Raw genomic sequence first — 15335 nt, 5'->3', positions numbered from 1 at the left:
TCCTCTCTTGGGTCTTGTCTCCCTATGTCTCTTCCTCCTTCTTTATATTTCCTCCTCTTCTGTCTCTGTAACGTCTGTCCCTGTCCCTTCCACCTGTCTCTCCATCTGTCTCTCTCTGTATCCTCTGACAACTCCAAGCTTTGGGGTGCTGCTCTTTTAGTTCCCCCAAAGCATGGACACATTAGTGGGTCGGTTTACCTGTTAATGGTAAACTGGGGTGAGAATGAGTTTCTGAGAGTCCTGTAGGGTGTCTAGAGCACAGGAAGCGTGGAAAGCAGGAGAAGTCTCTTGCAAAGTGCGAATGGTTGAGGGGATTGTCTGAGTCTGTGGTCCATAGTCTGGTTGGCATGCATGCGTCTCGCGGGGTTGTCCTGGCGCCCGCCGCTGCTTGTGCACACAACTGCTGCCTGTGCATTACTGCTGTTGCATGGCTTGTTCAGGTATAACACACTCCCCTCCTCTCCCTCCAGCAACCATCGAAGCCATTGAAGCCATCGAGACGGAAGAAGACGGAGAAGGTAAATCCAGGACATGTATCTGGGCATAATCCAACATAGGACGGTAGATGTGTTTTGGAAAGTGGTTTGTTTCTTGTTCAACATGGGATGTACCATGTGGGACATTTCAAAACACATGTATCGTCATATTCTGGATTTTCCACCAGGGTCACCACATTCTGAAGTTGACTGCTTTAACCAACTAACACACTACTTTAGAGAAAACCAACGAGATCAGAAAGCCACCAATCACTACAGAGGGGCACTGCACATGTCTGGGAAGAGTTTTCAAGTAAATAGTTCAAGTTATCTGACATAGTCTGGATTGCTTACTAGTGAACACTGTGGCTGTGTCTAAAACCAACGCTATCTTATGAACAATTCATATGTATTTTACAAGGTGGTTAATTCGTACGAATTGGTATGACCTCACTTTTTTTTTGTATGCTTGGCCTAGACCCCAGTGATGGGGTTGGGAAATATGTATGATTTAGCAAAATACAAATTCATACAAATTAACCACCTTATAAAATATGCATGCATTGCCAGGAGATCCAGAGTTGTCCAAAGCACAAGGCAGGAAGTGATTTTAGGCACTAAACATCACATCAAATGATCAAATAACCAAATTTAAGTGAGCTTTAGAGGCAACCTAGCAAATATTTAATGCTAGTTCTGAGTTTTACTTAATATTATAATTTAGCAAGGATTCATTAAAAACAGTAAAAACATTTATAATGTTGCAAAATATTTCAATTAAAAATGCTTTCCATTTATTAAAATCAGCATATTAGAATGATTTCTAAAGGATCATGTGATGACTTAAGACTGAAGAAATGATGCTGAAAATTCAGCTTTCCATCACAAGAATAAATTACTTTTTAAAATATATTAAAATAGAAAACAGTTGTTTTAAATTGCAATACTATTTCACAATATTACTGTTTTTACTGCATTTTTAAATCAAATAAATAGTCTTGGTTAGTATAATTCTTTCTAAAACATTCAAATATCTTACAGATTCCAAACATTTGTATGGTAGTGTATATTTACATGAATGATTTTGCGTTTCCAATTTTAAATGTGTAATATTTACATTTATTATTTATTTACACTACCAGTCAAACGTTTTTGAACAGTAAGATTTTGCACCAAGCCTGCATTTATTTGATCCAATGTACAGCAAAAACAAGTACAATTTTGAAATATTTTTACTATTTAAAATAACTGTTTTCTATTTGAATATATTTCAAAATGTAATTTATTTCTGTGATTTCAAAGCTGAATTTTTAGCATCATTACTCCAGTCACACGATCCTTCAGAAATCATTATATTCTGATTTGCTGCTCAAAAAAACATTTATTATTTTTATCTTGAAAACAGCTGAGTAGATTTTTTTCAGATTTCTTTTATCAGAAGAACAGCATTTATCTGAAATAGAATTTTTCTGTAATATTATAAATGTCTTTATCATCACTTTTTATCAATTTAAAGCATCCTTAAAAAAAATAAAAATATTCGTATCTAAAAAAAAAAAAAATTATACTGACTCCAAGCTTTTGGATAGGTATAGTGTATAACGTTACAAAAACGTTTTATTTCAGATAAATGCTGATCTTTGGATATTTCTATTCATCAAAGAATCCTAAAAAAAATGTACTAAACTTCTTTAAATATCAGCAAATCAGCATATTAGAATCATGTTGAATCACATCGAAGGATACACCTACTGTATGCTGGCTTCAGAAACCGCCCCAATCTTAGTATCTACAGATTCAATTTGCCTTGATCCCTTCCTAGCTCCTGCTAATCCAATGTTTTTTAGGTTGCAGACACAGCCATTATGTAACTAAGGCATCACAAGATGCTCTTTGTACAAAAAAATTATTTGAGTCAGAAGTTTTAAGGTTTATTTGATCAGCAACAGTAATTTAATCAGATATTTGCCGTGCCCTTTTGTGGTGGTGACATTAAGGGAACATGCCTTTAATTACTTGCATGATGGTTTGAGGTAGCATCTAAACTGGAGGCATGATTTTTGGGTATGGTCTGTCGGGCGCTGCTTTTTTCCTCTGGCCCTCATGGTTCTAGCGTGGGCATAGCATGTGATTAACCCCAATCAGGAACTCTCAGCCAACCAGAGTGTGTTCCTCTTCTACAACCTCTCGCTTTCTGAGACCAGCTCACCTCAGTGATACACACATGGATGGACTCAAGGGGTTTGGACACTGGTTTCTATTTCTTCTAGGCCTATATATAAACAAAAAAGCAATAAAATAGTTAAAATAGCAGGTAGGGTGGGGTGATCTCAATATATTCAGTCTTTCGACTGTTTATCTTGATAGTTATGCAGTATGTTTGCTCTGAAGTAACTTAAAGTTTTTCATTTCAGCAGAACTTGTGAGGTTGGTGTATTTTAAAATTCAGTTTGAGGTTCATTGGTTGCTCCCACAAATACACTCTTAAAAATGCTGGGTTAAATATAGATAAACCCAGCGATTGGGTTGTTTTGATCCAGCTACATTACTCAACTATTGTTTAAAAATTACAGTATGTATTGCTTAAAATGAACCCAAAATAGGTAGGAAATGAACATTTTGAATAAATAATAATTAAATAATAAACATTTTTTTTTAATTGCTTATTAATAGATGTTCACCTTCTGATTACTGCTAAAGCCTCTAGTAATTTTGTGTCTGATTTTGAATTTACAACATATTTTGGTTAAACATTTAACCCAACCGCTGTGTCAAAACAACCCAGTCGCTGGGTTTGTCTATATTTTACCCAGTGTGTTTTTAATCTAGCATTTTTTTCAGAGTGTAATATAAATTAAGAGGAATCAATGGCATTTTCCAACTAAATAAAAAGTTGGAAAATGGATTAGGAAATGCAGCTGACCAATGAATTAAGTAATTTATTAATGCTTTATTTATTGTTACACTTAACTGTTTATACATCTGAATTAAACATTCTTAAATGTCTATTTATTTGTCAGTTTGATAAGTCGTTAAGTCATTTATCAGTTAACATTTTATTAATTAATCAAATGATAATTAATTCCTTAATTATATGTTATTTTGTTATTATTTTTAAATAATTTGATCAAAAAACAATAAAAAAGAGTAAAATTGTAAAATTATTACGATTTAAAATAGCTGTTAAATAGCTGTAATTTATTCCTGTGATGGAAAAACAATATTTTCAGCAGCCCTATAATATTAGTCAAAAGTTTTTGATCAGTAAGATTTATAATATTTTTTATATTTTTAAGTCTCTTCTGCTCACTCTTCTGCATTTATTTGATGACATTTTGAAATATTTTTACTATAAAAAATAATGTTTTCTATTTGAATATATTTTAAAATGTAATATTAAAATATATTCAATATATATATTTTAAAATGTAATTTATTCCTGTGATTTCAAAGCTGAATTTTAGCATCATTACTCCAGTCTCATAATCCTTCAGAAATCATTCTAATATTCTGATTTGCTGCTTAAAAAAACATTTATTATTATTATTATGTTGAAAAACAGCTGAGCATAATTTTTTCAGGTTTCTTTGATGAATAGAAAGTTCAGAAGAACAGGATTTATCTGAAATAGAAATCTTTTGTAACATTGTAAATGTCTTTATCATCACTTTTGATCAATTTCCAGCATCCTTGCTAAATAAAAGTATTAATTTCTATAATCTCTCCCCCACACTGACTCCAAGCTTTTGAATGATATGGTGTATAATGTTGCAAAAGCTTTTTATTAGAGATAAATGCTGATCTTCATCAAAAAAAATGTACTCAAATGTTTTAAATATTGATAATATTAATAGTAAATGTTTTTTGAACAGCAAATGAGCATATTAGAATGATTTCTAATATTATGAGGATCATGTGACACTCAAGACTGGAGTAATGATGCTGAAAATGTAGCTTTGATCCCAGGAATAAATTACATTTTAAAATATATTCAAATAGAAAACAGTTATTTTAAATAGTACAAATATTTAAAAATATATATATACAGTTTTTGCTGTACTTTGGATCAAATAAATGCAGGCTTGTTGAGCAGAAAAGACTTTAAAAAACATTAAAATGTAACTGTTCAAAAACTTCTGACTGGTAAATAAAGAGAAATAAAGAGTCTATTTGTTCATTGTGGGCTTCTCCCGTCTCTCCGCAGCCATCCGTGGCTTCTCTCCCCAGCACAAGATCAGCAGCTTCGAGGAGGCTAAAGGTCTGGACCGCATCAACGAGCGCATGCCGCCCCGCAAGGACGGAGTCAACCACGTGGGCCACTCCATGGGCAAGATGAACATGTCTGAGACCAACGGCACCGACGACAACAGTAACATCCAGTGATGAAGCGGCTGCCCACTCACCTGCACCTGAGTCCATGCCACCGCCACGACGCATGGCAGGACAACGCCAAACCCGTGATTTAAGGCCTCCTGCTTCCAACCAACACCCAACGACATCACCTTCACATCCCTCCCTGCTCCAATGTCCAATTCGAGAACCAAACTATCTTAAATGTGTCACTGAAAAGAGGCAGACTGTTTTCTTGCCGCTCGCAAATTTTCGAAGCGGATACCTTGCCGACGGCAAGTTTCTGCCTTTTTTGGGAGTGTCGAAAGGAGGGGTGGGGGGTGATTTGCCTGAAGGGCTGAAAGTGTCTTTATCAGAGAGAGGGCGGTGTCAGTTCCTTTCCGACTCCACCCACATGCCAAGTGGGCGGGGTTTAGGAACTCTGTCTTAAGCCTGATTCATCCGATTCGTCGGTTCCATGCACACCTTTTTCCTCTTTTGATTCCGAGTTTTTCTTCATGATCCCATCTCATTACGAAATGATCTCACTGTTGACGACGTTTTGCTACTAGTATTAATAAATATACAAATTTGAAATGACAAAAAAACGAAAAATGTTTGTAAGAAAGGACATTTAACGACAAATCCTGTACATTTTATTACTTACGATGCAATCTTACCTGGGGGGTTTTATTTCTTGATTTGGTTTTTGGTAAGATGCCATGAAGCAGTAGAGGAGAAGAGCGGTGCTGCTTGTCCGCCGTAGACTCGATCAAAGCAACCGTTCGGACAGAGGAAACCGCAGTTGGAGCTCGAGCTCGACCTTTGGCGCCACCTTCCTGATTGTTTCTCACTTGCCTGTATCTCAAGAGAGAGAATGCACATAGTACATTTCGCAAGTCAAATAAATATTATATATATATAAATATATATAAATATATTTAAATATATGATTATTAACGGTCGAGGACAATGATTTTTAACAGCATCTATGGTACTGAACGCATCAGTGCATGCAATTAAGTTCCTTATTGATATGTGAAATTATAATTGTGATGTGTTTCAATATAGTAGACTTGAATTATTTCCCTTCAAATTATATTTGTAAAGGTCTAGTTTGTTTTTATATCTCTATAAATAGGTATGATTTTGTAATCTTTGATTTCATTTCTTTTCTTTTTCTTTCTTTTTTTTTCCATCGATATCATTTTATTATGGTTGATTTTATTTTTGTATAGTTTCGCTGTACAGGCACTGACGCTCTTTCCGAGGTGTTTTTTCGTCATCTTTCGTTCTTTCTTTCTGTTTCGTTCTCTCTGTTCAGTTGGTGTACAGAAGTTGTTCAGTAGTGTGAATGAACATATTACTCAGTGAAAAGCAACATTCAGGCTGCCAAAGCATGATCGCATGGTTTATTCAAATGTAAACTAATTGGACACGAGGAAAATTCAGTGTCTCACTTTGACGAGGAAAACTATATTATCATTATGATTCTTGATGATCTTCTTATTATTCTTACAATTAAGCTTACGGTTCTTTCATTTACACTGTTTTCTGATCCTTGTTTGGTCCAGACGTGGTTTATTTCAAAGAAGGAATTTTATGGATTTGTGACTATTTTTCTTGTAATTTTCTCTGGAACTAAGTTTTCGCATTTGACTTCCTAAATGAAAACACATATTGTAAGCATGCCCTATGGGACAAATCACTTTTTTTACTCTTGAATAAAATATGCATGAACTAATAATGTCTTTCTCCTTTTAATGATGGACTGAAATCATTGGTATAAAGGGATAGTTCACCCAAAAATGAAAATTTGATGTTTATCTGCTTACCCCCAGGGCATCCAAGATGTAGGTTATTGTTTCCTCAGTAGAACACAAACAAAGATTTTTAACTCAAACTGTTGCAGTCTGTCAGTCATATAATGGCAGTCAATGGGCTCCATAGCTTTAACATTCAAAAAAAGACATACACAGACAAAACCAAATTGAGGTCTTAAGACACCAAACAATCGGCCTCTGCAAGAAACTGAACAGTATTTACAGTCAAGCCTGAAATTATTCATACCCATGGCAAATTCTGACTTAAAGTTACTTATATTCAACCAGTTTTTTTTTTATTATTAGAAATGACACAGACGTCTCCCAGAAGATAATAAGACGATGTACAAGAGGCATCATTGTGAAAAAAAATATTACTTATCTTTTATTTACATTTGAACAAAAAGTGGCATGTCCAAAATCATTCATACCCTTCTCAATAATCAATAGAAAAGCCTTTATTGGCTATTACAGCAATCAAACGCTTAATTGCTGACCAGCTTTTTTGCATGTCTCCACTGGTATTTTTGCCCATTCATCTTTAGCGATGAGCTCCAACTCTTTCAGGTTGGAGGGTCTCCTTGCCATCACCCTGATCTTTAGCTCCCTCCACAGATTCTCAATTGGATTTAAGTCAGGACTCTGGCTGGGCCACTGCAAAACATTAATGTTTTTGTCTGCTAACCATTTCTTAACCACTTTTGCTGTGTGTTTTGGGTCGTTGTTGTGCTGAAATGTCCACTGGTTTCTCTGCAGACTGCCTGATGTTGTTGTTGAGAATTTTGATGTATTGCTCCTTTTTCATGGTGCCATTTTCTGTGATTAGGTTCCCTGGTCCACCGGCTGAAAACACCCCCAAAACATTAGGTTCCCACCACCATGTTTGACAGTGGGGATGGTGTTCTTAGGGTTGAAGGCTTCTCCTTTTTATGCCAAATGAAGGCTACATCATTGTGGCCAAACAATTCAATTTTTGTTTCATCTGACCATAAAACAGACGACCAGAAGTCTTCGTCTTTGTCCAGATGAGCATTTGCAACAGCCAAGTGGGCTTTTGTGTGCCTTATCGCAGAAGTGGTGTCCTCTTTGGTCTACGTCCGTGGAACCCAGCGGTGTGCAGTGTCCGTTGGACTGTCTGCCTTGAGACGTTGCCACCAGCAGAGCCCAGATTCATCAGGATGGCCTTGGTGGTGATCCGTGGATTCTTTTTTACCTCTCTCACTATCCTCCTGGCCAGCACAGGTGTCACTTTTGGCTTCCGTCCACATCCTCGGAGATTTTTCACAGTGCGGAATGTCTTGTATTTTTTATTAATACTTTGCACTGTATCTAACATTTAGATATGGTCTTCTAGCCCTTTCCTGACTTGTGAGCAGCCACAATGCGCAGCCACAGGTCCTCAGTGAGCTCCTTTGTCTTAGCCATGACTGTCCACAAACCAACAGCAGAGAGCTTCTGTTTTTCACCTGTTGAGTTGATTAAAACAGCTGTCCCCAATGAATCAGGGTAATTAGGATGCTTAAGAACAGCTTGGACTATTTGGAATGGTACAGAACTTTGGATTTTCCCATAGACTGTGACAGTTTGCAAAGGGTATGAATAATTTTGGACATGCCACTTTTTGTTCAAATGTAAACAAAAGCTGAGAAATATTTTTTTTCCACAATGATGCCTCTTGTACATCATCTTTTTATCTTTTGGGAGAAGCCTGTGTCATTTCCGGTCAAAAAAAACTTACTGGTTGAATAAAAGTAACTTTAAGTCAGAATTTGCCAGGGGTATGAATAATTTCGGGCTTGACTGTATATAATTTTTTACTTCTGATCCACTGCAATGTCCAACTGTCCTAAACACATTCACAACAGCCGGTGTGTGATACGTCTAAGTGCATAGTATACATAGTATGCATATTAGACGCATACACGGACGCGATTCAATTAAAAACTAAAAACTCACCCGGGAGTGTTGACTTTTCACTGACTCCCAACTTTTGAGCCTGATCAACTGAAATTATGGTTGCTTGCTCTTCATCACGCATCGGTTTCTGGCACAGACCGATTGTTTGGTGTCTTAAGACCTCAATGTATCGTCACGAGCCACAGGGTTTAATTTGGTTTTGTCTGTGTATGTTTTTTAGACTCTTAAAGCCATTGAGCCCGTTGACTGCCATTATATGGCTGACAGACTGCAATGGTTTGAGTTAAAAATCTTTGTTTGTATCCTACTGAAGAAACAAAGTCATCTACATCTTGGATGCCCAGAGGGTAAGCAGATAAACATCAAAGTTTTCATTTTTGGGTGAACTATCCCTAAAAAAGTGTTTATTTTTCTCTTACAAGAATAGCATAGCATAATCAAGTATGAAAAATGTCATTTTAATGTAACATTAATGTCAAAGACCACAGTTTGTATGAAGCTTTTTAAAGTTTCAAAGCCTCAGTCAGTGAGGGCTTTTTTCCATGAGGGCATTCCACCTGTTTCCTGCTATTCTTCCACAGGAAGCTAAAGGGGCCGTAGCCACTTCTCCCTCAAACCAGAGCTCGGCGCCCACTGACACACACCCAAACACACGCTTCTCAGCAGGACTTCATAATACTATGTGCACTCCCTCGTGTGTTACTATTATATCCAACAGGAAACAGATTTGGACAGACCGGTTAGTACTTCAACCAAATTCACTCGCACAAGAGCATTTTTCTCTTTGTTTTTCATTTTTTAGACATATTTAATTACCATAATTATATTCTGATATCTGGGATACATACGATCAGTCCTGTGTAGGTGGACGAGAGTAAAACCCATTTGGATTGAGACATGGAGCAGCTCTTTTTTCTTCTCATTCCCCTGTTTGCATCTTCATCCATAATCTTAGCAGGTAAGTCAATCAGAAGCCAGTTCTATATATATATATAGAAAGAAAGGGAAAAGGGGAAAAAGGTAAAACCGTAAATAAGGGGGGAATTATTCTAACAATGTTTTCTGGCTTAGTCACTGACAATGAATGGTGGCCCCAAAAGTATTTAAACACTTAAGGCTGCCTTTAGTGTCCAAATACTTTTTGTGGCTATTTTCTAAAAACAGCATATCTTTTTATTTATGTTCTCTATGCAACTTGCAAAGGAAATGACACAAGTACACCAACTACGGTACTTCTAAACACAACTGTTACGTCTCAATGGTCTGTTGATTCAAAAACAGGTGAGTGTTTCTCAAATCTACACAAGATTTTCCTATTTTAAAGATGTCTTGAACATATTCTGAACAATTGGAATCATAATTTTATCATTGTTTGGATAATAGTTATAGGCAAATGTCCAATCACATTACCTATTAAGTGAAAGTAGTGATGGTGTCATTTAACTTCAGAAATTAGACACAAACCATGTGATGAAAAAGTTAATCGTAATGTAAATACATCCGTCTTGTTTTATTTAGAAGTACAAACAGAAAAAACAGTGACTTCTACTTCTTCATCTAAATATGTGGATGTCATGACCAGCCAAACCACAAAAACTGTAAGCACAACCACCGCTCCTGTAACTTCTAGCCTTGCAGGTAAGGCACAAATATAACTTAAGTTGATAAAAATATACTTTATAGAAAATATACAGTAATGTTATCTGTACCTCTGTTTGTCTAGGCAGTACTGTTGGATCAGGCTTCTCTTCACAAAGCACATCAGGTAGTAATTATTACCTGCTGGTAAAAGAATAGTTCACCCAAAAAAGATGTACTCACCCTCAGGCCATCCAAGATGTAAATGTAGATGATTTTTTTAATAATCAGAACAGATTTGGAGAAATTTAGAATTACATCACTTGCTCACCAATGGATCATCTGAAGTGAATGGGTCCAAACAGCTCATAAAACATCACAATAATCCGAAAGTAATCAATTTGAAGTGAAAAGCGGTGTTTTAAATCATTTAGCTAAAATATGAGTCCTCTATCCATAATATTGCTTTGTCTTGTCTGAATCAGATGACAAATATGGCCAATCTAGCACCATTTAGAAGTGAAAACAGTCCAAAACAGTTCTAAACAAATATGCTGGTGGATTTCGGGTTGGTGGGAATTGTCTTTTTCGCTGGAAGGAGCGTTATTATGAATTACAGACTAGCATTTTGGCCAGAAGTGATGGTTTAAAGTTTATACGCCTTAATGATGGATTTGTTTCTTACAAACATGTCGCTTTTTGCTTTACAAGGTGTTAATTTATGGACTGGGGTTGTGTGGATTACTTGTGGATTATTGTGATGTTTTTAATCAGCTGTTTGGACTCTCATTCTGACGGCACCCATTCACTGCAAAGGATCCATTGGTGAGTAAGTGATGTAACACTATTCTCCAAATCTTGTCTTCTCTGAAAACGCATGTACATCTTGGATGGCCTGAGGGTGAGTAAATTTTATTTTTTGGGTTCATTATTATTTTTTCAATTGTAAGTTGATGGTTTATCATGTCTACAAAATGAAATTCCTTCTGAGAAATGTGAGGGGAACACAAAAGATGTTATAAAAGTTATAAAATTGTGTATTACAGGGCAGTCTATAATCACCAGCTCCACGTTAGCAACACCAAAATCCTTCAATGACACAACTCTAAATTCCTCCTCATCCCCAGCAGCCAATATAACAGGTTTTACCTCCTTTTTCTAGTTTCCTATTTGCTAAAATGTATCCCTGGGCCACAAAACCAGTCTTAAGTTGCACAGGTATATTTGTAGCAATAGCCAAAAATACACTGTGTGGGTCAAAACGATCAATTTTTCTTTTAAGCCAAAAATCATTAGGATATTAATTAAAGATCATTTTCTCAATAATTTGATTTTTAGATTGTTGAATCTTCAGGTGATGTATAAATCTCAATTTCCAAAAATTGACCCTCATGACTGGTTTTGTGGTCCTGGGAACAGTAAGTATCATTATTAGTGTAAATAGACAAGATATAGTTTATTAGAGAACTAACATAGTTGAGTTTTAGGGATCAAAATCAATGGAAGTGGATGACAGTAATTAAACTTGTACCTCTATTTTTCCAGGTAGTACTGATGGACCTGGCCTCACTTCAGATAACACACCAGGTAGTAATTATTAAATGAAATATAATAAAAATTTGTAGTAATGTACTCACCCTCAGTCCATCCAAGATGTAGATAAGTTTGTATGTATCTGAAATGTATGAAAAAATTACATTTGAAAAACATTGTATTGTATGTTAAAGAATTGGTCATGCTGAGCAATACAGTCAAGCATTTATTTTTCAAGACTACATTAAAACACTATTTCACGTGTCTGCTCCATGTGCAGTGGGGGTTTCTGTACTTCCAAACATTTCAACAACAGTTAATTCAAACATCAGCATCTCAGAGGTGACCGTAACACCTTCACAGGCACCAGACAGCGGTCTCACTCTGCTCGCCTTCAGTAGGTTTTATACTTATGTAATCTGATGATACACATTATTTCTGGTGCTAAAATATTTCCTGTCTGCAATTCTAGGTGTGATGAGTCTTATACTCATTTTAATTGTTGTGATGGTGGTCTTGGTGACTGCTATCAATCTCAGGGGACGGTGTAGAAATACTAAACAGCACGAAGGTGGGTTTCTCTTTCTGAATTTCAAGGTTAATTTTTAAAGCAGACATGGCTACAAGTGTGCAATATAATTAATCTTTTTTTTATATAGGTATTAAAAGCTGTGATTCTGTGTTGTCTGACAGGTGAGGACTTATTTAAAATTTATAAATTCATGTGACTGTGAATGTGTGGTTATATAATATTAGATAAGAAGAATAATGAAATATGAAAATTAAAGCATGTACAGTTGAAGTCAAGGTTACATACACTTTGCGGAATCTGCAGAAAATGTTAATTATTTTACCAAAATAAGAGGGATCATACAAAATCTTTTATTTGGTACTGACCTAAATAAAATATTTAACATAAAAGATGTTTACATATAGTCCACTAGAGAAAATAATAGTTGAATTTATAAAAATGACCACGTTCAAAAGTTTACATACACTTGATTCTTAATACTGTGTTGTAACCTGAATGATCCCTGTTTGTCCTAAATAGTTAAACTCATATGCAACTATTACAGAAGGTTCAAATGCTCACTGATGCTCCAGAAAGGAAACATGATGCATTAAGTGCGTGGGGATGAAAACAGAATCGGAGTAAACGTAAATTATTTTGTCTTCTGGGAAACATGTAAGTATCTTCTGTAGCTTCTTAAGGCAGTACTAAATGAAAAAAATATGATATTTAGGCAAAATAAGAAAAATGTACACACACATTCTGTTCAAAAGTTTACACCCCTGACTCTTAATGCATCTTTTTTTCCTTCTGAAGCATTAGTGAGTGTTTAAACCTTCTGTAATAGTTCCATATGAGTCCCTCAATTGTCCTCAGTGTGAAAAGATGGATCTCAAAATCATACAGTCATTGTTGGAAAGGGTTCAAATACAAAAAAATGCTGAAAAACCAAAGAATTTGTGGAAGCTGAACGACTTTTCTGAAAGTTTAACTGTTCAGGAAAAAAAAAAACAGTTGTGGATCATTCAGGTAACAACACAGTATTAAGAATCAAGTGTATGTAAACTTTTAAACCAGGTCATTTTTATAAATTCAACTATTATTTTCTCATGTGGACTATATGTAAATGTCTTTTTAAATAAACAATACCATGCATTTAGTATGATCCCTTTTATTTTAGTAAAATAATTAACATTTAGCAGATTCTGCAAGGTAAATGTAAACGTTTGCCTTCAACTGTATCAATATAGCCTACAGTAATAATGGGACATTAAATAAGAAAACCCAACACATTAAATGTATTTACTAAAATATTATATAATATTATATATTATGTTTAAATAACAGGTCTGTTGAAAATTAACTTAAGATTAATTTTTCTCAATTTTTGATCAAGCAACATAACCAGCAACTCTGAGAAAGAGAGCATTACTCTTGTCTCTGTGAGGACAATAAACACAGAAAACAGTAAGTGCATGCCTTCCTTAGTGTTTTTGTGATTGATACTGAAAGAATAGCATCCTATTTTACATTATTCTAATATATGGTAAATGTAAATGTCCTGTTGTAAGACTTCACCTCTCTTCTATGCAGATACAGATTCTCCCCAGATGTCTTCGGTTCGCAGCACTATAGTGGACAATGAAGACCAAGAATTTACCAGAGACCTGCTGGGCTTTAAAGACGGACTGTGATCTCATTCAGTTCATAGTGCATGGAATTGGAGGCTGCATACTCTATTTATAATGTTAAATGAATGTGAATTAATGTGCCTCTAGCTGATGGTCAGTGTATAAATCACACATCATGCTTATGACATATATTGCATATACAATGATCCCTGTGTCAGACATGCTCTCATATATTAAATGACACATCATTCATCAATAAATAAAATGTCCCTTTTGTGTTAATCGTCTTTTTCAGATTAAAAAAACTGCATTCATGTGTAAAGTCTTGTGTTTGTAAATTGAAATACAGTATGTAAGGTTTCGAGTTAAAAATACAATTACGCATATGGGATTTTTGTTCTGACCTTCTGTACTTACCTGCTCCTACTTACCTGAGGTTAATACTCACATTAACACACTCCTGAAGGTGAACCAGATTATTATCAAGATTATCATATTGTTTTCCTGATAAAACAACACATTTTGTGTTTTTTTTTTTCACAAACATTGTGTTTTAATGTGGCACAAAGGTGTAATATATTTTTGAAGGAATCACACCAGTGACAGGAAACACTGGGGCCATGAGAGGATCTTCTCATGCAGTCGAGACAGAAACCTCTAAGGCCAGCACAGCTTTAGCAGGGACCTCTGGGACCAGGGAGGTTCAGCGAGATGCTCTGGGACTGGAGCATCTTTAGATATCAGCTCTGGCTGAAGTTATTACAGGAAACACTGAGGTGGCCTTGGTTGGAGGTTTTTTGGCCGTGACTTGAATCTCAACACCATCATGAGAGGAACATTTTTGACACCCACAATGGGAAGCTTTCAGACTGTAGCTGTTGTGACACAGAGCTCTGAAACCATTGCCAGTTCTTGGCTTGCAGCAGCAGGAACCTTTAGGCCTGGACAAGAAGCTTTGGGACCAGGGCAGCTCTCAAAAGGGACCATGTCAGGTAACCTCTATGGGGCCTTTGATTTGGTTGTCTCTGACATCTGCAGGTTCTGGAGCAGCTGCGTCAGGAACCTTTATGAAGGCCTTAAGTGATTTTTGGAGCGGCCCTGACAGGATTTCTAGGCCCAAGGTGGCTGTGACAGTGAGCTCTGTTGCCAGTGCAGGTGGCAGGGACCTCTAGTGTGGAAGTGCCAGGAGCTTGTGGGACAGGCTTGACAGGGAGCTCTGAGAAGCTCTAGGTGACTCCGTTTTTAGAAATATGATTGGATGGTGTAATACTTAACTAACTAAACTAAACTAAGCTAACTATGTACAACACACATCCCTAGGCGAGTAGTCTCGCAAGACGCTAGAACTACTCGCCTCAAGCCAAGGCGCCAGACGCAACCAAGGCTTGCCAGCCCCGCAAGACGCTAAGACTGGAGGGATGGATAAGCTAACTTAACTAAAACTAAACTAACTATTTACACTATGTACACATCCCTAGGCGAGCAGTTCCGCAAGACGCTAGAACTACTGCCTCAAGCCATGGCGCAAGACGCAACC

General features: G+C 36.2%; 2 protein-coding genes across 4 annotated transcripts in view; both read left to right on the top strand.

Moving 5' to 3' along the window:
* The window catches only part of ppp3ca (protein phosphatase 3, catalytic subunit, alpha isozyme), a 79897-nt gene extending 73345 nt beyond the window's left edge, over window positions 1-6552 (top strand). The window contains exons 13-14 of one of the 2 annotated variants that reach the window (XM_073824487.1): window positions 471-518; window positions 4681-6552. In XM_073824487.1, coding sequence (XP_073680588.1) covers window positions 471-518; window positions 4681-4859 — 227 coding nt within the window. In that variant the 3' untranslated portion in view covers window positions 4860-6552. The remainder of the gene's footprint in view (window positions 1-470; window positions 519-4680) is intronic. The other variant, XM_073824488.1, reaches the window with a different exon arrangement.
* Window positions 6553-9169: 2617 nt separating this feature from the next.
* ecscr (endothelial cell surface expressed chemotaxis and apoptosis regulator) lies at window positions 9170-14074 on the top strand. Of its 2 annotated transcripts, XM_073825088.1 has the most exons (12): window positions 9170-9284; window positions 9400-9503; window positions 9749-9826; window positions 10064-10183; window positions 10269-10310; window positions 11170-11265; window positions 11669-11710; window positions 11937-12053; window positions 12129-12227; window positions 12316-12349; window positions 13564-13634; window positions 13761-14074. In XM_073825088.1, the coding sequence occupies exons 2-12, from the start codon at window positions 9443-9445 to the stop codon at window positions 13859-13861; spliced, it is 861 nt and encodes a 286-aa protein (XP_073681189.1). In that variant the 5' UTR covers window positions 9170-9284; window positions 9400-9442; the 3' UTR covers window positions 13862-14074. The 2 variants fall into 2 exon arrangements, with proteins under 2 accessions (XP_073681189.1, XP_073681190.1); XM_073825089.1 differs by lacking the exon at window positions 9170-9284 and having other exon boundaries at window positions 9298-9503.
* The last annotated feature ends 1261 nt before the right edge of the window (window positions 14075-15335 follow it).

This window comes from Garra rufa, chromosome 19, assembly GCF_049309525.1.
Source record: "Garra rufa chromosome 19, GarRuf1.0, whole genome shotgun sequence".
Taxonomy (NCBI): Eukaryota; Metazoa; Chordata; class Actinopteri; order Cypriniformes; family Cyprinidae; genus Garra; species Garra rufa.
This window is presented reverse-complemented; position numbering and strand designations above follow the sequence as displayed.

Excerpts from the sequence above, each read along its gene's own strand:
- ecscr (XM_073825088.1), top strand. The coding sequence starts at position 9,443 with ATGGAGCAGCTCTTTTTTCTTCTCATTCCCCTGTTTGCATCTTCATCC. Across the intron at positions 9,504-9,748 it reads TTCATCCATAATCTTAGCAG|GAAATGACACAAGTACACCA; the intron begins GTAAGTCAATCA and ends CAACTTGCAAAG. Across the intron at positions 10,184-10,268 it reads TGTAACTTCTAGCCTTGCAG|GCAGTACTGTTGGATCAGGC; the intron begins GTAAGGCACAAA and ends CTGTTTGTCTAG.